General features: G+C 56.5%; 1 protein-coding gene across 1 annotated transcript; it reads left to right on the top strand.

The window, feature by feature from the left end:
• The first annotated feature begins 79 nt into the window (after positions 1 to 79).
• SLC15A4 (solute carrier family 15 member 4) lies at positions 80 to 23,240 on the top strand. Its single transcript, XM_039249577.1, has 8 exons — positions 80 to 604; positions 5,249 to 5,544; positions 9,353 to 9,521; positions 9,878 to 9,955; positions 10,354 to 10,522; positions 17,944 to 18,099; positions 19,036 to 19,194; positions 22,940 to 23,240. Exons 1-8 carry the CDS (start codon positions 80 to 82, stop codon positions 23,086 to 23,088), a joined length of 1,701 nt encoding a protein of 566 aa, XP_039105508.1. The 3' UTR covers positions 23,089 to 23,240.
• The last annotated feature ends 3,288 nt before the right edge of the window (positions 23,241 to 26,528 follow it).

Genomic DNA, 26,528 nt, shown 5'->3' with positions numbered 1-26,528 from the left:
CGCGAGGGCGGGCCGAGGCGCGGCCGGCGGGTCTCGCGGGCAGGGCGGCGGCGGCGGCCGGGCGCGGGGCGGCGGGCGCATGGAGGGCGCGGGCGGCGAGCGGGCGCCGCTGCTGGGCGCGCGGCGGGAGGCGTTCGCGGGCCGGCGCGCGGCGTGCGCGGCCGTGCTGCTGACGGAGCTGCTGGAGCGCGCCGCCTTCTACGGCGTCACCGCCAACCTGGTGCTGTTCCTGAACGGCGAGCCGTTCGGCTGGGAGGGCGCGCAGGCCAGCCAGGCGCTGCTCCTCTTCCTGGGCCTCGCCTACCTGGTGTCGCCGTTCGGCGGCTGGCTGGCCGACGCGCAGCTCGGCCGCGCGCGCGCCATCCTGCTCAGCCTGGCGCTCTACCTGCTGGGCATGCTGGCCTTCCCGCTGCTGGCGGCGCCCGCCACGCGCCCCGCCTTCTGCGGGGCCCCGCGCCCCACGCGCGTCCGCAACTGCTCGGCGCCGCCCTGCCCGGACGCGGCCGCCCGCTACTGCGCGCCCGCCGCGCTGACCGCGCTGGCGCTTGCAGGCCTGGGCGTGGGCGCCGTCAAGGCCAACGTCACGCCCTTCGGCGCCGACCAGGTGAGCGCCGCGCGGGCGTCCAGGGGTGCGCCCAGGGGTGCGCTGGGGCGGGGATGCGCGCCGGGGAGTGCCGGGCACGCCTAGGGGATGGCCTGCGGGCCCTGCCTTCTGGGACCGGGCCTCTGGGGAGGGATGGCCAGGAGGCTCTGGGTGGAAGTCACTTCCTTTTTGGGAGTGGAGCCCTGAAGGCTGTCAGAGGTAGCAGCTGTCAGAAGAGAGTTCGGGGACAAGCCAACAACAGGTGCAAAGGGCCTGGGGCCAGCAAGAGAGGGGGTGCCCCTGTTGCTCTAGTCGCTAAAGCACAGCGTGCGAAGCAGGTGAAATGTATCAAGGCAGCACACATTAGACACACTTAGGAGTAGGTAAGCTTGTACGCCAAATACACTTAAAAACAACAACAACAACAAAAATCCCAAAACAGAAGTGAGGAGAGGTGGTAGGAAGGGGCCAGGTCCCGGGAAACTTTTAAAAGACTTCGAGGGGCGCCTGGCTGGCTCAGTCGGAGAGCATGGGACTCTTGATCGTGGGGTTGTGAGTTCAAACCCATGTTGGCTGTAGAGATAATTTAAATAAGTACAACTGAAAAAAAAAACTGTGAGGTGTTCTGAACACAGTAGAAAGTCTTCGGGGGGTTGACTGGGGAAAAGACTGATGAGATGTGTGCTTCTGGAAGAGGGGCCCCCAGAGCAGCTGTGGTCGGCAGCCGTGACCTGGCAGCCAGCTCTGGTCTACTTCCTGTTAGTGGGGGGCCCGCACGCTAAGAATAGACGGTTCTTAAGTTTCTAACTGAGGGAGGAGAAAAGAAAGCGTGAAGAATGTTTTGTGACAAGTGAAAATCTGTGAAAATCACGTTTCAGTCTCTGTGAATCAAGCTTTACGTGCCACCTGCTGCTGGTCACACACTCGCCGTGGCCTGGCTGCTGTGACAGCGCGCTTGCGGGGTCGGGCAGTCGTAACAGCGACTGGAGGCCTCGTAAAACCTGCGGTGTCACGCTCAGCCCCTTCCCACAGAGTTTGTGACGCCCGGTGCGCAGACCCAGGTGACCCTGTGACCAGGTGCGCAGAATCGGTGACCACAGGCGGACCAGGGAGGCTGTGGGCTAGGGGGAGGGGCCCGGGGACACGGAGCGAAGAGGACGGATCTGGGATAAGCTGTGGAGGCAGAGCGGGCAGGAGTGCAGCCGGGTCGTCTGAGCAGCGGGGAAGACGACGCCTAGGTCTTTGTGCTGAGTAACCGTGTGATTCTTGCTGAGGGTGGCTCCGCCCCAGGCCCTTATGGTAGGGAGTTTACGACTCCACATGACACTGTTGCGGTCGTGCCCAGTACACAGATGAGGAAACTGAGGCTTAAGAGGTTAAATCGTTTGCCCAAAGTCACGCAGCCAGTACGTGACAGCCAGGATGGGAGAGCGTGTCCTTTGAACCTGAGCCCCGCAGGCGCCCCGACATTAAGTTTCTTAGGTGTGATAATAGTCTGTGGTCGTGTAGAAGAATGGCTTTATTTCTAGATTCACGTGGGGTGAAATGTCATCCTGCTGCAACTTATTTTTAAATCGCTCAGCCTGAAGAGTATGTCATTTATGGGTGCGGAAGAAGAGAACTCAGGATCGAAGTGAAGGGCACACAAAGTGTGTTTTACTCTTCCTGCAGCTTCTCTGTAAGGTGAAGACATTTCAGTAAGATGTTGACACGTCCTTGAACCCATGCACGGTAAGGTAGATGGGGGCCCTCCGTCCAGCGGAACGTCCCCCAGCCGTAGGCGTGGGCGCTGGTGGGTGCTAGTGGGTGCTGTGACGTGATGAATGTTGAAAACACCATGTCAACTAAAGGATCCAGACGTGAGAGGCCACGTGTCCTTTTTATTCCGTTTCTACACAGATGCTCAGAAAGGACAGATCAGAAAGACTTCCAGGGTAGTGGGAGCCGGGGGCCCGTGGAGACGGGGTGGGGGGGCTCATGGAATGTGGACTTGATCGTGGCCGTGGCTTCCCAGTGGGGGTGGGCTACAAACCACCAGGATGTACTTTTCTAAGTGGGGAACTGTTTTGTGCGTGGACCGTATCAGGAGAAAGCACTGACCAGGAAAACGTGGGTGCTGGGTGTCCGGGCATGAAGCCTGCCGGGCTCTTCTCCGGGGTGGGTTGGCTCGTCACCTCCTTGCTTCGAGGATGGCTACTTGTGTTTTTTGTTTTTTGTTTTTAATTTTTTTTTAATGTGTTTTTATTTATTTCTAGGAGAGAGAGAGACAGCGTGAGCAGGGGAGGGTCAGAGAGAGAGGGAGATACAGACTCTGAAACAGGCTCCAGGCTCTGAGCTGGCAGTCAGCACAGAGCCCGACGCGGGGCTCGAACCCACAAACTGCGAGATCATGACCTGAGCCGAAGGCGGATGCTTAATCGACTGAGCCACCTGGGCGCCCCCTTTGCATCATTTTTTAAAAATATTTTTTATTTATTTCTAGGAGAGAGATAGAGACAGTGTGAGCAGGGGAGGGGCAGAGGGAGAGGGAGTCACAGACTCTGAAACAGGCTCCAGGCTCTGAGCTGGCAGTCAGCACAGAGCCCGACGCGGGGCTCGAACCCACAAACCGCAAGATCATGACCTAAGCGAAAGTCGGACGCTTAACCGACTAAACCACCCAGGCGCCCTGGCTACTTGTGTTTTTAAGGTGCCGGTTACCTTCTCTGTCACTGCCCCCGTCCCCTGCCCCGCACAGGGCCTTGAGGGAGCACCTGAGGGGCAGCTGTGAGGGACCAGGGCAGCGTGGGGGCATCTCTCCTTCCTCTCCTTCCTCCCCAGCGGCTAAACTTTTTCAGGGGTCATAACTGCCCTTTCAAATCCTGAACTGAAAGAAGAAAGACAGATAAAGAGGGGAAATGATACTTTTTCTTTTTTTTTTTTTTCTGGAGGGGGAACAAAGTTGCAGCCTTGTGCATTTTAAGGAATTTTTCCAACTCTGCCAGCTGTTTGACTCACTGTACACGGTTCTGTTCTCTTCGCTGGACTTTTCTGAATTGATTGCCGTGGCTCCTTTGGACCGGTCACATGAGAAGCTTGTTTACCCTCCGTGGGGAAGGGCATGAGCCCCTGAGCAGATGACGGTGTGATGTGACTAAGCCAGCTCAGGGCGTGTGACTTGCAGTTTATAGGAGCCAGTTTCCCATTTGTGGAGGGAAAAAAAAATCACTGGTATGTGGTTATTTAAGGCCTCAGTAACAGGCTTAGGTTTCTAAAGTAACATTGGTGAATTATGCTTGGAAGTTCAAATAAGTTCAGTGCCAGGTTCACATGGGACCCTGTGTGCGGCGCTGCCGTGGGCGATGAAAAGGGTCCGATGTCTTTGATTGTAGATGTGCTGACTGACTGGTCCTCTTCCCTCGGGGCTGGCTGAGCTCCTCCACCGCCCTTACTGGTTTTTATGTCCTTAGTTATATTTTCTCTGTAACTGTTTCTCTGCTTACAATGTGTCCTTCCTCTGGTCTGCGTCTGGGATACAGTGCGTATTCACGTCCAGGTTAGTACCAGGTTAGTAACGTTTATATGCATCACGGTGCCATGAAGAGCTGTCTCAGAAGCACGTGAAATTCCCAGGGCACATCCTCCGTTCTGTGCTCACGCCAGCCTCCGGTCTGGGACCTCTGTCCAGTCCTGACGTAGTGGGGGACAGGCTGAAGCTCCTGGGAACGTGTGGGCTGGTGATTCTCATGTAGTTACTTGAAGCGTGTTTCTTGCCGGCAGGTAGACCTACTTAATCATTTTGGATTAAAATATGTTTTTTCTTTTGGGTCACAGTTTTGACTACTTTGTATCTGTACTTTAATCTCAAAGCATAGAGATTAAAATATCACCTCAAGTTACAGGACTGCTAACAAGATGCTCTTTTGTATCTGGTATTGGGTGGCCTGGGCCCCCACTGAGAAGCTTCCGGGTTCTTTGGTAGTGCCGACTGCTCTGAAACAAACCTGGTCCGTTACTGGAACAGAATTCAGCCTTTTCTGATAACTTGTAACTTAAGGGGGAGACAACAGAGGTTCCTGCGGCCCTGGCTAGGAAGCTGTACGGGACGGGACGCCTGGGAGCTCAGTGGTTTAAGCGTCTGACTTCGGCTCAGGTCACGATCTCGTGGTGCATGAGTTCCAGCCCCGCTTCAGGCTCTGTGCTGACAGCTCAGAGCCTGGAGCTGCTTTGGATTCTGTGTCTCTGTCTCTCTCTGCCCCTCCCCTGCTCATGCTCTGTCTCTCAAAAATAAATGTTAAAAAAAATTAAAATGCCAGTTCCTGGGCCCCAGCCCCAGAGGCGATGACCCGGCAGGTCGGGAATGTGAGTCTTGTGACTGGGCACTCCTGGGGGGGGGGGGGGGGGGGGGCGGGGAGGGGGCGTTCCAGTGTTTCCAGAGCAGGTGGGCCCAGGTAGAGCTTGGAGAATCTCCTCTGGGTTTCTTGGGTGTCAGCATAACTAAAGGAAGCACTACCAGAAGGTGCAGTAATTCAGGTTATGGGTGCTGCCCGGCCAGGCGCCCCAGTGTGTCTGTACGCACCATCTGGTGGTGCCGCGTTCCTTACAGGCTGCGGTGGTGACGGTGACCCGTTTCTCATCCTTGAGGGTGATCACGTTTTAAAGTCTGTTTCCTCCCTGTTGTTTTAGGTTAAAGACCGAGGTCCAGAAGCCACAAGGAGATTTTTCAATTGGTTTTACTGGAGCATTAACCTGGGAGCAATCATTTCTCTGGGCGGCATCGCCTACATTCAGCAGAACGTGAGCTTTGTGACCGGCTACCTCATCCCCGTGGTCTGCATCGGGGTGGCCTTCCTGGTCTTCCTCTGCGGCCAGAGCGTTTTCATCACCAAGCCGCCCGACGGCAGTGCCTTCACACACGTGTTCAGGATACTGGCATACTCGTGCCGTCCCCAGAAGCGGACTGGAGAGCGTGGTCCCAGTGGGTGAGTGCTTGCCGGGACGCGCGTGCCCGGTGCTGTGAACGCCGTACTGGCTTGTGTGTGACGCGTGCTTCCCGCGTGCAGGGCTCCGGGCCGGCGGCTTCAGTACCTCACGTCCGCTCAAGGGGGTCCTGTGGTGCTATGTCTCCGTTTTGGTTTTTTTTAACTTTTATTCATATGTTTATTCATTCTTGAGAGTCAGAGCGTGAGCGGGGAGGGGCAGAGAGCGAGGGAGACACAGAATCCAAAGCAGCTCCAGGCTCTGAGCTGTCAGCACGGAGCCCGACGCGGGGCTCGAGCCCACGAACCGTGAGATCATGACCTGAGCCGAAGTCGGACGCCCAACCTCAGGTGGCCCTGCCGTGTCCATCTTACAGGCACTCGTGCTTTTAGTGTTTAACTTCCACGCTGAGGGGCCTGTCACCGCTGGTTCGGGTGGTGATGTGACGGTGACGGAGATGGACGTTGGCAGAGAGCACAGGAAAGGCGCCGTATGTATTCTCTCCATTTCCCTTTTTACTTTAAAAAGCTTTGAAATCCGTTTGAATGAAAAATCAAGCAATTGCTTACTTTGTATTGTACTCCCTAAACAATAAGCTGTTTTGTCCATCCTCTGAGTCAGCCTCTGAATGGTCAGCGTGGGCCCCGTCATCCACTGGTCCCTGCAGCCTCTCTGTGACAGAGGGACATCAGAGCCGAATTTTGAGAGGCAGGTGGGGGAACTCCCTCATCCCCTCTGTGTGGGGCTTCCCAGCTTTAGCGCTGGAATTCCCACGCCCTGAGGTTTTTAGCCCCGCAAGTCCCATGTTCAGGGGAAGTCCCCGCAAGCTGGGAGAGAGAGATGGTTAGGTCACCCTTGATGCATATTAATACAGAAAAGTCCGGAACTTAGCCCAAGAAGAGAGCTCAGCAGTTTCGGGGTTTGTTACTGAAGCGTGATGTACCTGTAATGCGGCGCCTCCCTCCTACCGTACGGCTCTGGAGTTAGGACGGCCTTATTCGGGCACGTCAGGATCTAGACTATTTCTGTCACCCCGGAGAAGTCCCCGGGACCCTTAGCGGTTGACCCCTTCAGGGACTTTTCTGATTAAAGCAGGCATTCCTGACGGGCGGCCGTCCCCAAGCCAGAGGCTGGCCCCTCAGCCACGCAGGGCTTTGGGCAGCACACTACTTGTTGGGTGGCACTGGCCTCTCTGGAAGATTCTGTGGGCCAGCCCCACCCCCACCCCCTCATGGCTGGTGGCTCTGAGCCATCCGCATGTCCAGTATTTCCTCTCACACCATGGGTTTGGAACCATTCCAGAGTAGCCCTCGCGGCTCTGCCCTTCTGCCCGGAGCTTCTGTGGCCCCACGTCTCTTCCCCCACCCCCATCCTGGGCTCTGACCCCCAGTGCCGACTGCAGGTGGTGGCAGTGTGTGCGGCGCGCGTCCATCAGGCGCCAGCAGGGGCTCCCACCCCGCACGTGTACTCAGTCCTTGGGTCGAGCACTTGCGAGCAGACCCAATCTGTGAAGCTCGGGGCGCCGGTGCGGTGGTGCCTGGTAGCCGTCCCTGCGGGAGGACGTCACGGCCTCCTGGACCTTCTGAGGTGTCCTGCACAAATGGCATGAAGAAAAAGATCTGGACTTTTACGTCAGAACCCGGTTTCCCTGTAGGCTTGGTGTGGGCGACGGGCGTGGTGAAGACCAGAAGGGCTGCCTCGCAGAGAAGCCTGTGGCCCAGGCAGCTCTCCCGTCACTCTTTCTTGCGCACAGGGTCCGAGCGCTGTGACCTTGCACGGGCTACTGACCTCGCCGGGCCTGCGTTCCCTCCTTGGGGGAATGGGACGAGGGGACAGGGCTCGTCTCACGGGGTCGTGGTGGAGCCTGAGAAGCTGGCGTGTGCACGGCCCCTGCCGAGAGCCTGGGGACCGCCAGCTGCGTGGTCAGGAGGGGGACGAGCTGCTTCACCTGGGGCTTCATCAGGCGCTAATGTCCAGGAGGCTCCAGCTTCCTTCTGCTCTAGGTTGATCTCTGTTTTGAAGATGACTTAACGCCAACTTCACCTGAGAAGTCCACGTACATCTGTGCGTTTATCAGACTGAGTGGGAATAGTCCTGAACCTGTTTGAGTTGAGAATCTGAGAATTAATGGACCCTCTTCCTGGGAGAGTGCTCCTGTGAGCACACAGCGGCCTCCGCGGACAGGCTCTGGGAGCACCGGCCTCGCGCCCTGGGGCACGCTCTGGGTTCTGTGTGTGTCCCAGGCCACTTGTGTCCGTGGCTGCGGGTTGGACCCTGGTGTGCTGCACAATAATAACACTAGGGAAAGCCTGAGGTGCATTTGACTCTTCAGCAGTGTCCAAAATGCCATCATGATACAAAGTAAGCAACATGACCAGTAACGTGTGAATGACTCGTCATCTGACCCTGACGGGATGTTAGACAAACACACGTAGATGCTGTGGGAAGTCGTTGGTAGTGTCTGTACTGGGTACCTAAGGACTTTACAGCTGCTTCTGGCCAAAGAGTAAACTTGGAGAAGCTTAATGATTATTTTCAAATGGAAGTCTGAATAATATCTTTGGAATTTAGAGATTCTCTTTGAGCGTGGTTTCCCTGATTCTTTTCCCTGTGAGATAAGCTACGTGCGGCTCGGGGTAACACCTCTATATTCCCAGCTCCCAGCCAGCACGGGCCCGGACATGTAGGCGCTCGGTAAATATTTGTTGAACGGAACTTTCCTGTCCAAAATATGGCTAAAATATTAAGTTGCAGTTTGGTTTTTTTGGTCCTCCTCCCCCCAACCCCCCTGAATGTTCGGATTAAGAAATGTCAATGTCATAAAAAAAAAAAAAAAAGCCAACATTATAGGACAAAAATGATTTAAAATAGTAGTAAGTAACTTAAATTTGTTGATTTAGAAAGTAGAAAGCAGACAGCTGCCATTTATATCTGAGTCCCAGACTTGGAAGAATTCTTGATGGTACTGAATTACCTCCTGGAGTTTCTGGCTTTACAGGGTAGTTGGTTGATGAACGCACTTTTCTGTTCCTCTCCCTAACGACCTAAGAGCACCCATGTCCGTTAGAGTGTTCAGAAGCTGCCCATTTTCTGACTACTGAAAGTACCCCGGCGTAAGCGGGCGGGCGCTGCGCTGGTATCCGAGCCAGGGCCACAGGGCCTGAGCCCGGAGCTCGGCCAGCACGCTGAGTGCCAGGGCGGTGGCGTCCCGGCCCCGGGCTCTGTCACGCAGTGCGTCCCTTGCGCTCTGCGCCCGGCTTCCTCTGCAGTGGGGCCAGCGGGGGTATCTTGATGCCTCATAGGCTCGTGGTCAAGGTTAACGGGCAAGTGCTCAGAGCCCCTGGTGCCAGGTGACCTCATGCTACCGTCACAATCCCAGCCTTCCCGCTGGAACGGATCGCTTCCTCATGGCCGTGTCGGTGGCTGCGCTTTAAGTACGCAGCCTGGTTAACAACCTCAGTATTATGGTCGCCAGGTCTTCACATTTAGAAGGCAACCGGATTCAAAATCCAAACCATCCCGCACAGCTTTTTCCCTAAACGCTGATGCAGCGATGTAGCTGCGGTAGCGGCTGGAGCAGAGGGAGCCGTGGGCCCTCCTCAGTGCGGGTGAGCAGAGCAGGGGGAGGCCAGACGAGGCCCCATGCCCGCCACGGCAGCACCCCTCCCCAGGGTGAGTCGGTGGGCGATGGGCTAAAGGAAAGCACATCTGTACAGCCAGCTGCTTACCTGCCTTGAGACTTAAATTGTTGCCAGATCGCACGTTTCCGGGGGTGGAAGAGAACTAACTCCTGCATTTTATCTCCCAAAGTGAAGGCATTGGAGCCCTTCAGCACCCTTCTAAACACAGTCTGTTTGATTCATGTAAGAGGTCTCGCGGAGGGCCGTTTACGGAAGACACAGTGGACGACGTGAAGGCCCTTGTGAAGATCATCCCCGTCTTCCTGGCTTTGATACCCTACTGGACGGTGTACTTCCAAGTGAGTGCTGGTGGGTGTGCCCCTTCCCCCCCCGGGACACGGCCCCGTGGCGGCCCTCCTGGGAGTCTGGGGTCCTGGAGTCCCGCTGTCGCGGGCGGAACTCCGTGCTGCCGAGTTCAGTGTTGCGAAAACCCTCCACTGAGAGAAGCTGAGAGCAGCTGTGCTCCTAGGCTCCAGGGCCCACCTTTGGGTTCCGTTTCTCCGTCACTTCTTTTTCCAACTTGGTCTCCAGACGTCTTGTGGTGGCCAGACAGCTGGGCCGTGTTCAGCCGGGGCATTGCATGTTGGCCCCCGGAGCGGTGTGGGCGCTGGCGCGCCCCAGCCTCGCACACCAACCACCCTGCTCTCTCCCCCAGATGCAGACAACGTACGTTCTGCAGAGTCTTCACCTGAAGATTCCAGCAATTTCCAGCATCACAGCCACTCCTCATACGGTGAGAACACCCTGGGTGCTGTTAAAATTGTCCCCGCAGCTTGTGTGACACACGGGGTCCCCCCACGGGCCTCCCGAGCTCCCGCCATCGAGAGGGCCAGGAGCAGTCTTGCTGGAACGCAGCCTCTGCTTGTTTTCGGCGGTTCTTCGTTGGCTGCATCGTTACCAGACTTCACTGACGTCAGCTCAACAGCAGCGTCCTCACCGCGCTTTCCCCACTTTGAGCACAGGACGGTGGACGCAGAGGCATTTAAAATGGGTCTTTTTCAGTTATGGTGTCGTGAACCTGGGACTTCTTCCCTAGGTGGTTTCTCTGTGTAGGAGTGGATTGTTCTAGAAAGACAGGTTTCCCATTGCACGTTGGCCCCTCCCAGGAACTAACCTTGCTTGTGACTCCAGTTCCCAGCGGCCTGGCTGACCATGTTCGACGCGGTTCTCATCCTGCTGCTGATCCCCTTGAAGGATAAGCTGGTCGACCCTGTTCTGCGCAGGAATGGCTTGCTCCCGTCGTCCCTGAAGAGGATCGCCGTGGGGATGTTCTTTGTGATGTGCTCTGCCTTCGCTGCAGGTGAGAAGGCGTCTCTGTGCCACCCTAGAACCCGGAACTGGCCTCGGCAGCCGCAGCCGCCCCGGGCCCGCTGCTTGCGCACCGGGAAGCAGACCCGCCTGGGGCCCTGTGAACGTGGCTACTGTTCCTTCTCTAGCTTCCGTTATGAGACGTTTAAGATTTTCTTCCCGAGGCTCCACCATTTTCCTTCTAGATCCAAAGCCAGTCACGGGCTGGGGAGGTGACCTGGCCTGGACTGGAGGAGCCTTGTGGCCCCCCTGCCGATTGAGATCTTGGGCAATTGTCACCTGCCAAATGGATGAATGTTGACGTGACTCTCAGAGATGGGGATTCACCCTTGGTGTTGACATTAGGTCTGCTGGTCAGCTTCTGCCTGTCCCGGACCCTTGTGTTTTTATGTGACATTGTGTGTGCATTTCGTGACAAGAAATGTTTTGTCAAACACAGGCTCACGACCAGCCCCCATGCCCTAGAAAGAATCAGCCTGAGAGCTGATGCCTACTGTACCCCTTCACTGAGGACGGGAGTTTTCCCTGACTCTGATCTGAGAACAGAGGTTGGCATACCTTCTGCTGGGGAAGCCGAGGTTTCGCCGACTTCTTCCCCTCACCCTGATGTCTTCCTTCATTAGTACTTGAAAGTTATCGAGCTGTAAGCTAGCATAGTAACACAAGAACAGAAGAGCTGGTATTCCTGAACCGACGATATATCACCCGGTGTTATGAGGAATTAACGTGAGGCCCTGCTGAGACAGAATTTAATATTCTCCAGCAGTGTTTTCTAGCAGCCTCCATGCGCTATCTCCAGAGTGAACATATTGATACAGTACTTAACAGATTTAAAGAAATGAGTCCCTAGGCTTAAGAAATCTATATTCCAGGGACCAGGACATTTTAGAAGACAATTACGTTTTGTCTTGATCAAATAGATAATTAAAGCGAGGTTGTGTCAGAATGAAGTTTTCACTGTGTGCCTTCTTTATAATTCTGTTTCTCTTCGAATCCTGTGGCACATGGGGAAATAAGCGAGAGCAAATAAGAACTAAATTACAGTGGGGCTCTAATTGCAGGTCTCATTAAGTGGGATCAGAGATCATCGGGGCCGTCTGGGGAAACAGGGCTGCCTGGAGACAGCGTCTGCGTGTCCCGCCTCCCTGAGCACCTGCTCTGGCCTCGGCAGTTCCTCTCTGTCCCCGCCTCGGGGAGGGACATGTACTGCAGCCATGCTGGTCACGTGCTGGGAGGCCCCTTGTCTGTCCCTCTGGGCAGGGAGGGGTCCTCGGTCTTTCAGGGGTCTGGGTAGGTTTGGGCTCCTTTAAAGCCATCTTCTCCTTCCGTTTGATCACTGGCTGGACAGCTTCCAGGGACGCCCTGAGCACCATGGACGGCACTCGGGTGGTGTCTGCGCGTCTTCATGTGGGAGGCTGCAGGCGGATGGTGACCTGGTGACCCCTGAGAATGCAGGCCGTTGCGCCCGGCACCAGGGCGAGCAGGCTGTGCTCCGAGTGGCCCCGCTAGTGTGGCCACGCGGCCCTTAGGCATCTGTGGGAGCCGCTTTCTCAGAAATAGGATGTGCCCATGGTGCTTGTTCTGAACAGGTTTGGAAAGGCTTCCTTTGCTCCATGGCCAGAGCCCGGGGCGGGGCTCGACGGCAGTGGTTCTAAGTCTCCTGTACTCGACTGCAGCACAGCTGATTAACTGCCGTGTCAACGGGCCCGAGCTGCACACACAGTTACTTCCAGCTCTGGCGAGTATTCCTTAATTGGAACGTTAATAAGTTCTGAGTAGAGACCTAAACTATTACAGCAAACCAAAATTTTAATAGGAAGAGAACTGTTTTGCCTTTGAACTTCCTACCTTCTCCCGTAACAATCGATATCTTCCATTTGGTGCCATGCCTGCTGGTAACAGTGTTTCTTTCGCGTCCCTCCCATGAGCCGAGGCAGCCCGAGGGGTCTTCCCCAGTGTACGGAAGAAACGGGAGGTGTGCTCATGAGTTAGATCTCCTTTTCCCTTACAAACTGGGTGTGTGTTCTTAAATTACTGCAGCCAGAGCTGCTCACCGGAGGGGAAGAAATGTTGGACCCACAGAGGAGAGAATAGAAATCAGCTGTAATTTCCCTAGAGACCCTCGCTCCTGAGATGGCGAACCTGCCCGTCTTGTTGGTGTGTCTGTGCACATGCACCTCCCTGGTGGTTTTGCAAAAATGAAACCCTCTTGTGCAAGCCGATTTGAGTCTGATGAGAAGATACAAGTGTAAGGAAAGCCGTAGGGTATAATAAAAGCTGTGCATGTTACAGATAAGGGGGAAAAGCCCCCAAACATAGAAGAGCCGTTGCATGCGTACTTGCACACACAGGCGTGTGCACATGCACACACATACACACGCTTAAAGACACATCACTCCACCACCTAAGGAAATCTGTAATTACCACTTTGCAGGTGCACACGGGAAAAGTTACGTGTGTGATACGTGGTTGACACGGTCACCTTTCCTTTGTCACACGCTTTAAAAAGCCCTGAAGTAGCACGGACGCCCTAACGTGCCGGATGCGCGTGCACAGCTCTCCCTTGCTGGGTGTTTAGAGCTCTTGTTTGCACTGCCACGGTCATTGCTGCGGTGGGGCTTCTATCCTTCTCAAGTGCTTGGAAGTGTAACCGTGGCATCCTTTGAAGGCTTTCAGTAGCCTGATAGAATTCTTTTTGGGAAGGCAGTGAGTGACTCCGCCATCGTCCCAGGCTCATGGTGCCCTCCGTCCCCTGACAGCCCCTCTGTCACTTTCAGCTGTGTCGTGGGACTCCGTCACACGGGTGTGGGCGGGAGTCCACGCAGACTCCGGGCCCAGAGAGCATCCTGAAACTGGAGCCGAACCAGCCGAGAGCCTTTCTCTGGGTTGCAGCTTTCATTAGTTAAGGACCCCTGGTCCACGTCAGGCTTTTAAAACTGGGTGTCACATTGTCTGTGGTCGTTACAAAGGCACAGAGAAAGCAGGGAGGCCTCAGCCCGTCCAGAATCCCACCAGCCAGGGACCCCCAGGTTCTGTCTTCTTAGAACATTCATTATAGCTACATTGTATTTCTCTAATAAATAGAAATGAAACAAACTAGCCACGTTTATAGTCTGTTCTCGTATACCAGAAACATACCGTTTTTCTGTGGTGACTACATGTTCAAGTTACGGCTTTTCACAGCTACATGATACTCCTTTGTTAGATGTACTGTTGTTTTTTAAGCCAGCCTCGGTTTGCTGCACACGACGGGATTCCAGTCCGTGTACACGTCAGGTGTGCTGTGCACACTGCCTTATCCGTCCATGTGTCTGCTCTTGGCTCGCCGCCCACTCTGCTCGGTCAGCACCCCTGTCAGTAACCGATCACCCCCGAAGGGTTTAAACACAGTGTATCTTCACTTTAATGCATATTGTGGTGGCGATGATTTCCCCCCAGATCGTCAGTCCCCATGTTCCGTGTACAGGCTGTGCACTGTGCCATTTTCACGGGGCTCTTCCTGTCCGTGTTGATGTGCGGTCCACACCTTCTTCTTAGGAATATTCTTTCCGGCTTTATCATTTTTCCATTCATTTCATTGATGGTGTCTTGCAGTTTTATACACGTCTTCGCTTTAGGTCCTGCGCGTTTTCTGTTGGCTCCGTTCCGTGCTGCACGATGTATTTCTGCTTGCTCACTCAGAGGGCTTTTTAATCCTGAGTTTCAGTGAATTCTTCTCAAATGGTCACTTGTTGCCTTCGATCACGTGGCTTCTTCTCCAGCCATCCGGTGGTCCTCCCTCCCCATCTCTCTGTTGGCAGTGTTGCCTGGACTTCCTGGCGGGCTGGTAGCGCTGGGGGGACGCCCCTCCAGTCTCATGGGGGCACGTGCACGGCCACTCCGCGGGAAGCGTAGAACCTGAGCTTGAGATACACATTCATGATGATGCTAAGTTTGTACTTCGCGTTTACCGAGTGCTTTTGGCAGATACGAATGTTGAATTTTCCTCAGGTAACACATGGTTTCCAGGAGGATGACATGTGGGTCGCCCTCCCCCCACGCCCTGGGATAGTCGTGGATTTTATTTCTTTTAACTTCCTGATGTCCATTCCTGCATTTCCGAAACTAACCTGTGTGTCGAGAGGTGACAGGGTGCAGCTCTGATTGTTCGGCGTCTGCTGGTGTGTGGACACCTGCCGGCCCCGCCCGCCGCCGTGGGTAACCTTGCCTAGCTTCCTAGAGGACAGGCAGACCCCCGGTCATGTGGGCAGGAGAGTATGTCCACGGGGAGGGTCCGCCCTCTGCTCCCCGGGAGCCCAGGTCTCGTGCCTAAGAGTCCTGCGAGCCCTGTGCTCTCTGAGGAGATGGGGGTGACTTGGTCCCCGTTCCGCACTTTTGTGCAGGTGGTGTTTTCTCTGAAATCCCTTAGGCTTTTTTTTTCCCTAATGTCCCAAGTGAAGCATTCATTTTATTGAGTTTTAGAAAAATTATTAGCCTGGAGATAAATACAGTCTGTTAAATAACCTGTCGGGTTTCCTTCCTCACTTCCAGTTTCGTGTATCATATGCTCTTTCTCCTTCACATTAGGGTTTTGCCAAAGCTGTATGTTTTATGCTTGTTCCACACACATCTCTAGAATTCATCAGTTTCACTTTCTCTGTGTTTCCCCTTAATGGAGGCCAATTAAGAGACGCCTTCTGTTACCTTGGGTTTTTTCTGTGACTTTCTCTCTCATGCATTCGATTCCTCATCTACTTACTGTTTCCCGTTAGATGGTGAAAACCGCAGAGGGCTATGAATTTGCCCGTTGCTGTCACTTTGTCAGGGTGCTTGGACTTGTGGTAACATCTCTTGTTTTTTAAGGATATTTAAAGCAGGTTTTTATTTTCTGTGTGATCCAAGAGTAATTGCAGAGAGTTGTGCCCATAGTGTTGATGTCTGTCCGTTGGTTAATGATGCCTAGTTGTGTCGTGGATTTGGGAGAGATCAGGCTTTCTAAGTCCTGCACTGGGGGCATCAGGCCCTTCCCCTCTGGCCTGGTAGCACTCTCTCAACCGTCCGTGGGTGCTGGGTGGGACTGTTCCTCTGTTGCGCTGTCTGCTGTGCTCATCACATGCTGTATAGCAGGGGCCCTAAACTCCAGTGCCTTCAAGGGGCCTGGGGCCACACGGTGAGCACACAGTCCAGGAATATGGACCCTAGAACTCTGTGTGGGCCCATGAGCCTGACCGTTGTGTCCCCTCCGTTCAGTGAGGCCTCAGCTGTGGGTCTACAGATTGCACCCTCACCTCAAACGAAGCCTGTTTTTTGTCTACTTGTCGTGACGGGGACGAGGACAGGCGTGTGTCTGTCTGGTCGTCCCCGTGTTTCCAGCTGGTGATGCTGTTTCCTTTGCTCTTCTCCGGGGTTAACTGTCACCAAGGGAAGACGGCCCGTTGGTAGTGAGCCAGTGCGCACGGGGCCCCTGAGAGCAGGCGTGAGGCCCAGAGTTAGCACTGCTCGTGATGAAGGAGCTTAGTGGGGCCTTCCAGCTTCGTGAGTAGTAAATGCCATCGTGTCTAAAGCCGTGAGCACTGGCTGCCCGTTGGCGCAAGGAACACGCTTTAAATGGTGCCCATTTGTTACTCACAGTGTGTTTCTCGCATCTCCTGCCCATGTCTCTGGGCATCCCCTCTCCCCTCGCTCCTGCCTGTCTGCGGCTGCATCGTGGCCAGTCCTTCCTCTCACCCTGGGCAGTGGCCTTCGTCCCGTCCACACCGTGGGCTCTTGTCTGGACCTGTGCAGGGTCACGTCTGTCACTGAAGACTTTGCCACATGGGCTGTTTCAGAACCTTCCTTCACATTATGTAGGTGCTTCCTCGTTATTTCCCGCCGTTAACGCTGATGGCAGCCTGTGCTCGGGCCTCCCTGTGGGCGCAGGCCCCCTGCCTCCATAGGCAGCGTCCTGTTGTCTGCTGCACAGTCGGCCCCGCGCCCCCCACAGGAGAGCCCTCACCTGTTCCTCGTGTCCCTTCCCGGCCCATCACCTGGGCCCCCCTGGCCAGCACCCCTCGACCTGGCTTCCTCTCCCGTGGTCTGCGTAGTGTCCATGTCATCTTGCTGAGACCACAGAGCAGGCCTTGTCCCACAGCGCATCACACCTCTGCTCTGTGTCCCCAGTGGTGCTCCCACCCCCAATACGCACACACACATCCCTTTAACCGTTCGGCTTCCCTGTGGAGAAGTTTCCCCGGCTTCAGTTTTCACTCCCAGGACTGGTTGGAAGGGTCCTTCCCTGCAGACCGGGCTGCACTAGAACTGCTCCGGAACCTTCCAGCTGCACGCTGGCGGCCAGCACCGTGACCTTGCAGTGTGAGGGGAACCTCGACCGACCCACAGGAAGCCAGTCTCTCTGGCTAACGCTGCTGCCCGCGGCCCCGTCCGGAGGACAGCTGTCACTTGTGGCTGAGGCACCGTGTGCCTCCGTCGTCCCATCCCCTGCAGCCGGATGGCTCTGCTCCTGCCGTTCCTGCGAGAGGATGCGGTGTGGGCCTGGGGTCCCCTGGCCGCGTGGCCGGGGACACAGGTGTCTGTGACGGCAGCAAGCAGAGGCCTCCCCTTCCCTCACTCCTTCCTCGCGTGCTCTCCCAGCTGGGGGATGGTCCCAGAACGCATCTCGCACCCGCCCCTCGCGGGAGCCTGGAGGCCCTCATTCTCGGGTTTTAAATGCGTACACATTTGCACGCTTGTCAAAGCCCACATCCGTTAGTCCCTCCAGAGTTCTGTACAAGCACAACTGGCATCCTGTCCAACCTAAGAACTTGATGCTGCAGCTGTTCTTTCTAAGCCTCACTCTGTGTGTGCATGTGTGCACGTGTGTGTGTACGTGTGTGCACACGTGTGTTACAGAGAGTGGCTGTTTGTGCTCTGGGCTTGTTTTGCAGCGTCTCTTTGTTGCATTTGACAAGTGCCCAGTACCCGAGCGAGATCACAGGGCTGAGGGTGGCGGTCTCTTTGCCGGGGCCCCTGTAGCGGGCCGTAGTCGTGACGATAAGGAGTCAGTGCAGCAGCCTGAGTCCCGTACCAGGACGAGGAAGGCACATCTGAACCGAAGGGGACAGGTGCTCAGTCTCTGCTGCAGCCACCGAGCCTGGTGCGGCCTCCTGTTAGAAACGGAAAGGGTTTGAGGATTAACACCCCACATGCGGGTCTGGCGGTTGTGTGAGGGGCTGTGAAGCCCACGGGAGCCGTGTGTGGTTCGATCAGGGTTTCAGTAGGAAGTTGGAGGCTGGGAAGGTCTCTAGATTGGGGACCTCCGGGGACAGCTGTGGCCCTGGGCCTCGTCCCTTCACATGCTTTTCAGAATAATCAGTGATCACAGCAAGCCTGTAGTTTTTTAGTTTACTTGCAAACGTTAATGAGCAGATGTTTTATTAACCGACTTACGAATTCCAGGAATCTTGGAAAGCAAACGGCTGGACCTTGTGAAAGAGAAAACCATTAATCAGACCATCGGGAAAGTCGTTTACTACGCTGCCGACCTGCCCATCTGGTGGCAGGTCCCACAGTACGTGCTCATCGGCATCAGTGAGATCTTTGCGAGCATAGCAGGTGAGGCTTCTCTGAGGGCGGGGGCGGGGCCTGGTGTGAAGGCGGAAGGGCGCGTCCCCGTGTTAGAGCGATGACACAGGGACAGCATATTGCCTTCATGTAGAGGGACATGAGGCTCTCCTTCCTGGGTGTAAGTCCCGGCCTCCCAAGGACATCCCTGTAGCATTTGTCCACTGCCTTGGGGACGGAGGACGTCTGGGCCGGGCACTGCCTAAGCCCGGCCTTGCGGTTACACCGCGGCCGCCGAGCCCCGGCCGTGAGCTGCTGCAGAGCGCTGGGCGTGCTCACGACCGCTGGGCGTGCTCGATCGGCCTGTGAGGAGGCAAACCTGATTACTAACACATCTGCACAAGCCCCTCTTGTCCTGGGAGTGAGGTTCTGTGGAGTGTGGACAAGTGCGTTGTGTGCAGACCTGTGTCCGGCTGCTGGGAAGGGGGAGGGTGAGAAAATGATCCACGGAACTGGGTGGGTAGGGGTGTGTGTGGGCGGAGGGCTCCCCCTCCTCACCTCTCACCAGACGCCTGCAGAATTGGCTCAGGATGTGGGAAAAGTATAAATCAAACCGCTGTCTACACTACAAATCTAGTTATTATAAAAACTGAATTTATAGATGCCTCTGTTGAAGTTATTTTAAAATATATCACCATTAAAATAGAGTCTTACCCAGAATCCCCATTTTAGTGCACGTACATTGTTTTCAGACTCCTCTCGGTTGAGAACATAGAAGTTTGAGTCTTTAACCTCATTCTTTCCGTACGGATCCGTCCCGAAATCTGAGGGCTGACAAGTCCGATGTTACCTTCAGTCTGAGGGCGGGGACTTGACGTTTTGCCCCCTGGCTGGAAGGACTGTCCTGGCGAAGAGTGGGCCCCGACTCCCCGACCTTGTGTTAAGTGCCCCCCGTGGCCCTCATGCAAACACCCCGCTGTGTTCCAGGCCTGGAGTTTGCGTACTCGGCAGCCCCCAAGTCCATGCAGAGCGCCATCATGGGCTTGTTCTTCTTCTTCTCTGGCGTTGGCTCGTTCGTGGGCTCCGGCCTGTTAGAGCTCGTGTCCCTCAAAGCCATCGGCTGGATGAGCAACCACACCGACTTCGGTAAGAGCCCCGCCGGCGGCTGGGAGACGGCCGTTGGCTGCTGCTCACGCGCCTGCAGTCGCAGGAGCCAGGGTCGCATTAGGGGAGGGGGGCTGCCCGGGGGCTGCTGTGAGCAGTTCCCAGATCCGTGTGAGACCTTCGCCGCCCCCCCCCCCGCCGTCTCCTTCACCCTTGCCGGTCTCCCGAGGCCCCGGTGACCCTGTGTGCCCCAGGGGCCCTGAGAAGTCTCTGACCTGTGACCAGACCCCCTTGTGCGCCAGGATCTCTGTGACGCGGATAAAACCTCTAGTACACGGTCCCCTTATACCGTGGCTTGTATTTTCCTTTCTTTTCCTGACACTTCCTTTACATTTTCTGGTGTCAAAAACACAGGTAAACAGTTGTCTTTCTTTCCTCGTGACCCGTCATGATGGGATTTTACGTTCACGCCAGTAGGTGGCATCTTGGGTGCTGAACAGAGTCACTCAGAAAAGACCAGAGTTTTGTCGTTTCTGGATTTATGGTGGCTTTTATTTATTTTTTTATTTATATAATTTTTTTTACTGTCTTATTTTTTATTTTTGAGAGAGAGAGAGGCAGCGTGAGCAGGGAAGGGGCAGAAAGAGCCAGAGACACAGAATCCAAAGCCGGCTCCAGACTCCGAGCTGTCAGCACAGAGCCTGACACGGGGCTTGGACCCACGCACCGTGAGATCATGACCTGAGCTGAAATCAGACGCTTAACTGACTGAGCCCCCCAGGCGTCCCCCTATGCTGGCTTTTAAATGCACGCAGGAGATGAAGGAAATTTTTATCTTTTTGTGTTACGTTTCCCTCTGAAAACTGCTTTATCACCTTGTGTGATCTTGCAGTGTTCACTCAGGTCAGCGCTCTTAGCCACCTTCAGGTCCTAAATCCCCTTAAGACTCTGGGGAAAGTGTGGGGACCTTTCCCTCAAAATTACAGAATTTGAGAGGCATTCGCTGACTGAGTTTAAATTTCTGTCCTAAGGGGTGGGTGTAGGTCTGCGGGTCCTAGTGTGGCTTCCAGAGACCCAGGCTGCCGGCGCGGGCCCTGGGGCGCAGGCTGCACTGTGTGCCAGCCGCTGGGGCATCTCCACGGCGGGCACAGGCCTGGGCGTCCTGAAGCAAGCGGGCAGGGGTAGGGCTCGGTTTCCGCCCCCGAGGCCCCTGGCAGGGAGGCAGGCGCCCTCAGCGTCCCGGAGTGCTCGTGGGCTCCCGGTGAGCGCGATGTGCTCCTTCTGTGTACACGGGACGCCCCTCCTCCCCAGAAAGCCTGCTACACACGCCACGTCTCTGGTTCTTTGAACGTGGATTCTACTTCTTCATGGTGGTTTTCAGTGTGTCCTGAAGGATGGTTGGCTTCGGTCAGTCTCCTTGCTTTCCCGAGATTTGGTCCCCTCGCCGCTCATTTCGTGTCTCAGGCTTCAGCACGGTGCACCCCTTATTTCTGACGGTGGATTCCGGCCCTGCCCCGCGAGACTGGTCTCCAGTCCTCGCCCACGGCACGCGCATGGCTCGGACCCGGGTCCTGTGTGTTGGTGGTGTTTTCATAGCATGTGTTCCAGACAGCCCCGGGCCACTGCCCTGCCCACCTTATCGCCACTCCGGTCAGGAGAGCTCGGGTGAGCTGTGCCTGCGCCCCGCAGCCGGGGTGGAGGACGTGTGCAGTGGGCCGGCCAGCTCCGCCCCCCCCCCCCGCCCCAGGGGATTCGGGCAACGAATGGGACATGGTAGCCCCCCTCCAAGAAGAAATCTGGTTTTAATAGCCCCGAGTTTATGGCTTTATGTGCATCGTCCTGCAGTCTGCGAAGAGGCCCAAGAACGTACAGGCCATTGCTTGTACGAGGTGATGCGTTTCTGAGTCCCTCCCTCGCCCCACGGCCGTCCCCGCCGGGAGTGTGGCCTGTAGTCCCTCGGCAGGCCCGCTGAGCTCCAGAAGTTGTGACTCTTCCCCTTGGGGAGAATGTATTTCACAATCGGCACTTAGAGTGTTCTGTGTTCTGACAACTTTGTCTCCTGGCACCGAATGCCAACCCCACCGTGTGGCCGCAGAGCCCGGCTCCTCGGAGGGTGTGTGGGTCTCTCCCAGTGCCTGGGACGGGGCCTGACCCACCCTGACGGGTAAAACACTGTTCTCAACTGCCTGCTGAGAGGTGGCCTGTCAGAAATTGAGGTGTCCCCAGAGCCCTTCCCAGACCAGTCCACGTGCGAGAGCACCGACTCTCGCAGCCTGTGCGTGCGAATTCTCCGGGAACGTGTGAGCGCACAGACCTGTACTCAGCGTGTGGTTGGCTGTGTGTCAGTACCAGCTTCCCGACAAGGGAAGCCCAGAACAGCCCCGCCTCACACAGCCTGCAGGGGACCCAGCCTCCGTGTGGTAATGAGTCAGCTCCGCACGCCCCGTGAGACCGAGCACACGTGCTCGCTCCTCTGTTGAGAGTCGTGTCGGGGAGCTTTTCAGTCAGTGGCGGGAGGGGATGGGACGCCTGTGGGTCACGGTGACGGGGCCAGTCCGTGTGGGGTGCGTGCCCCTGGATGTTCCCGCACGAGCATCACTGCATGCTGTTCACATGTCCTTCCCGCTGCTCCTCGGTTGTGGGTGAGGCCGGCCGTGCCTCAGACACGGTTCTCCCGTGGGAAGACCGCCAGGCGTGGGTGGGTGGTCCTGCACCCGGCAGTAATGAAGCCGCGCGAGTGCTGGGCGCTGTGGCAGGTGCGTTTCCTGCACGTTTCCTCCCCATGGTGACCCTATCCGTGAGGTCCCCTGCAGCCCCCAGATCGTCAGGCCACTTGGATTTGAACCTTGCTGGTTGAGCTCCATGTTCTGTGACCATTACCTCTTTGGCCTTCTCGGGATTTATGGGGACCTAAAGAGAACATTGCACGTAAATGCTTAGTGCTCAGGGCAGAGGTGAGCATTTGGTATGTTAGCTACTGGGGTCAAGTTCGCTCCTGTGTCACGTTGAGTCTGCCGAGACCTGCACGTTCACGGGAAAACATGTGAAAACACATTGTCTTCCTGTAGTGCATAGAGCATGTCGGCCGCGTGCCCTGGTTGTGAAGGCTAGTGTCTGTGAGCTCCTGAGCCACACGGTAAATCAGACCCCTGACGGGACGTGGTGTCCAGACCCCAGCGGCACGGAGGTGGTCTCTCTGGTCACCTTCCTGCTCCACGCCAGCCGTCGCGGGGAAGTGACCTCAGAGCCTGAGGGGCAGGCGCTGCAGAAGGCGGGAAGGAAACACTTGCGGTCACGTATCTGCTTCCGGGGCTCCCGGGGCCCAGGGACGTGTGGGCTCATTCCTTCACTTCCCCCGATCTTTCTGCACTGGAGGAACTTGAAGTGAAAAAAGTTTCTCGACATTTTTCCTGCTGCGTCCAGTGGATACTCCCCTCGCTCACCTTGTTGACACCTCTCTTCAGCCCCCTGCCCAGGTTCTCCAGAGGATGCGGACAGAAGTGGGGCCCGTCGCTGCAGTGCCCTGGCCCTCATCCTCCGTCTTTCAGGGGAGAGTGGTCCGAGGGGGCGCGGTCACGCCACGGACCCCAGCCCGGGCCCGTGGTAGGCACGCAGCTAGCTTCAGAGCACTTGCGTGTTTTGAGTTACAGGCACGTGGTGCTGTTTTTCTTTTATTTATGTTTATTTTTTTTAAATAACCGCAGCTAAAAGTCACCCTGACCTTGCTCGGAACCAGAGGTAAGGGGTTAAACCTTACAAACGCCCTCTTTCTCTCCCATGTCCGCAGGGAATATTAACGGCTGCCACCTGAACTATTACTTCTTTCTCCTGGCCGCCATCCAGGGGGCCACCCTCCTGCTCTTCCTCATCGTGTCCGTGAGATACGACCGCCAGCGGTCACGAGCCAACGGAGCACCCGCCGGGAGGAGGACCTAACGGCCCCGAGGCGGAAGCCGGCCGGGCGCCGGGACTTGTGGCCACGTGCTGGGCGTGTCTCTCGTGACGCCCACGGCCTCACACGGGCCCCTTTCTTCCCCCAGATGAGCTGGGTAAGTGCCTTTCCGTGGTCTCCCTCCGGTCACGCGGGGCCTCCTCAAGACCTCCCTGAGCCCCGCGGACGGGGACCCGCGGCGGAGCCTCCGAGGGCCCGGAGACCGCGCGTCTGGTCCGCACCCTGGCGCTTGAGGCAGATGCTCTTTCCTTCCCAGGCCGGATTGTCTCACTTTCTGTTTCCTTTCTGATTAATACACGTCTGCTTATCCTGAGGAAGGGGAGGGCCTTGCAAGAGATAAAAACGTGGCAGATGCCACAGAGATTTTGTGTGCAGGTCATGTTTGCGGTTCTTCGTAAGCCACCGACTTGCCAGTGCCAGTTCCTCCGTTGTGAGTGTGTTTTATCTGCGGCTTCTGAAACTCACTGCTTGACCCATTGACGTTGATTTGTTTCCTTACGAAAGAACGCGCATCAAGAAATATTTAAGGGCGTGTGTCCCACCTGCAGCCCCCAGGCGCCCTGAAGGGTGTTGTGAACCTGTCCCGTCTGTCCTGGGCACCGTCGAGGGGGACGACGAGTCACGGAGGCGCGTGGGGAGACCTCACGGGAGACCTCACCCTGAGCAGAACTGGCGCCGTTCAGGGCCGCCGGTCGCCGGCAGTGTTCAGTGTTCCGTGTGCACCGAAGCGTTTGATAGTATGTGTTGTTATTTTACATGGTTGCAGGGGCTCTAATTTTGTTAAATAAACTGCTATTTGTTGCTGTATTTCTGTTGTGACTTTATTATAAAAAGCCCCTGAAATGGGAGACCCAGTAACTACTTCTCTGCGTGGTTTGTGCACGGCCTTCACTTACTCAGTATCCGAGGCCAGAGGGCGTCATAAACCACTGTCTCCTGAGTCAGGAGGTGAGAGAGGTCACAGGAAAATACCCATCCCTGTCACAGCCCTTCGAGTTTTCCACAATGGCTATTCCTAGTCCTGCTCTGCATAAAACACAGTTTCAGATTCGCAGAAAACAAAAATGAACACAAAATCCCCTCACTGTTTCAGTGGGTTTTGTTTTTTTTTAATACAAAGTATAGAAAAACTACAGAAAACTGGGGAACCCTCTGACGGGTGGAGTGCAGGCAGACTGGACACGTGACTGCTCTCCGTGCTGATGGTGTGAGTTTGGCTTGAGAAGCAGTTTCAGAAATCGTGTCCACTGCAGGTGCCTGGGTGTGAGCGCCTGACTTCGGCCGAGGTCACGATCTCCCGAATCCCATGACCCCACAGTTAGGGGGATCGAGCCCTACATCGGGGTCCAGGCCAACAGCACCAAGCCTGCCTGGGACCCTGTCTCTCTGCTGCTCCCCGGCTTGCGCTCGCTCGCTCTCTCAAAATAAACAAACAGTAATAAGGAAAAGAAACAGTGTCCACTGGAGCTGGAGCTTGTATCTTCAGGGGACAACAGAGCCTCTCCCCACTGCTGTGAGCAGCGCGTTCTCCCGTTCTCCGTAAGGACTTGGTGGCGAAAGGGGGCGAGGAAGGGGGAAGGAGGTCGGGCGACGGGGACTCACTGTCCCCACCTTGTCCCGCGTCTGTCCTCAGGCCTCCCAAGTTGCTGGGTGGACGGACGGACGGGGAATCGGAGTGACAGCCTGGGGGGTGGATGATCGGGTTCCCCTGCGACACCGAGCCGTGGTCGATAAACAAACCCCGTGTGCTGTCCTGGGAGGGTCACAGAACCCGCGTGTCCACCCTGAAGCCGCAGCGTCTGTAGCTTGCGTGTCGGCCTGGGAGCAACATCACGTTCCCTTTGGAGGCGCTCCCTCTGGCTTCCTCTTCGATGACGGTGGCCGGGACAAGGCTCTGCAGCATCCTGGGCGACTCGTGAGCTGAGGCAGCTTTCCCGCACGAGCGCGTGGGGACAGAACCTCCGTCTGCTTTCAGACGGACCTCCCGGGCCTGGCCGTGGCGTTCAGTGCGCCCTGTCCGTCTGTCCGCCGCTTCTCTGGGGGCCGGGGGCCCCCCGCTGGGGCGTCCGACAGGACCTCCCCTGTGGGTCGGTGGGGAAGGCGTTCCACTCTGTATGTGACCCACACGGCCTCAGCATCACGGGTTCCTGGTAAGACCGCGTGGACGCTGCTCAGCTACCGGAATGTTCCACAGGGTGCAGGACGGCGGTCACATTGGGAGTGGAGCCCTGTCATGGCCCGGAATTGCTGTGCGCCACTGAGTGACTGATTCACTGCTCTTAAAACGGCACATATTTTATGGGCACTTTCGAGTCGAATGAAGTCGTGTGAGCAGGCCCTTAAAAACATGCGTCGAATCAGCTTGCTTTCTGGGAAATGGCCTAATTTTAGAGGAAATGATATATAAATAGCGTCTGCTTGAAACGACGTATCACATCAACGAAAAGCAGAAACCAGAAAGCAGAGGAGGAAGGCAGTCACGCGACACGAACTGTGGAGAACCATGTTCACCAGCCTCCTAATCGGCCACGGGACCTGGGCTCCTTGGAGGCGAGGCCTGTGTGGCCCTGGCGGGGCTACGTCTGTCTGTCTCATCCTAACTGGCACCATAAGAAGGGGTGACCCCGGTCATGGGCTCCAGGGGGAAAGGGGACCCCTCAGGACCCCATTTTTTCTCCTCTCCATGCGGATTTTCCAGAGACGCCCTGGGACCCAGCAAAACGTGTCAGGTAAGGAGCAGAGGCAGCCACAGACCGTGTGGGGTTTGTGAGACACTCACGTGGGCCCCCAGCCCTGCGGGACCCCGGGGTCTGGGCTGAGATGGACGGGCGTCTGGACCCCGTCACAGGACCAGCCTCCACCTCCCCGCCTGGCCCCCAGGCCCCGTCCAGGCTGCGCCCAGCACTAGCTCTTAAGAACAGGTCAGCACCTCAGTCCCTGGTAACTTCTTGCCGCCTCCGTAAGCTGGACTTGGTCCCCTGAGTGGGAAGAAGAGTCAAGGTGGGAATGCGGTGGGGTACAGGCCTGCCCAGAGGGGCCCCGGTGTGTGGGGGCACCTCCTGTGTGTCCTACGGGAGAAACGCACGGTGGCCCCACCCGTGTGCACGTCAGGGCCAGCTGGGCCCCGTCAGACACACAGCCACGAGGCTGTGAGAGGCCCGCCTCTCATCTGTGCTGGTGGAGAACGAAACGGCCGCAGTCCTGGGTGAGCAGAGTCCCCCCAAAAGTCAGGTCCGCCCACGACCTGTGAACGTGACCTTATCGCACGCCGGGTCTTTGCAGGTGGTCTCAAGGGAAGAAACCGGAGCGGAGGAGGTGGGCCCGAACCCAGTGCAGCTGGGCATGGGGGAGGGGGGTCTGCGCCGCCACAGCCAGACGGGACTCAGGCCTCCGAGGGGCTCGCTCTCGCTCCCGGCCTGAGAGG

This window comes from Hyaena hyaena, unplaced genomic scaffold (genome assembly GCF_003009895.1).
Source record: "Hyaena hyaena isolate Hyena2069 unplaced genomic scaffold, ASM300989v1 scaffold_343, whole genome shotgun sequence".
Lineage (NCBI taxonomy): Eukaryota > Metazoa > Chordata > Mammalia > Carnivora > Hyaenidae > Hyaena > Hyaena hyaena.
This window is presented reverse-complemented; position numbering and strand designations above follow the sequence as displayed.

What these genes read in the sequence shown, in the direction of transcription:
- SLC15A4 (XM_039249577.1), top strand. Translation starts at nt 80, where the DNA reads ATGGAGGGCGCGGGCGGCGAGCGGGCGCCGCTGCTGGGCGCGCGGCGG. An exon ending in GGAGAGCGTGGTCCCAGTGG is followed by an intron (nt 5,545 to 9,352) that starts GTGAGTGCTTGC and finishes TATCTCCCAAAG; the next exon opens with TGAAGGCATTGGAGCCCTTC. An exon ending in GATCTTTGCGAGCATAGCAG is followed by an intron (nt 18,100 to 19,035) that starts GTGAGGCTTCTC and finishes GCTGTGTTCCAG; the next exon opens with GCCTGGAGTTTGCGTACTCG.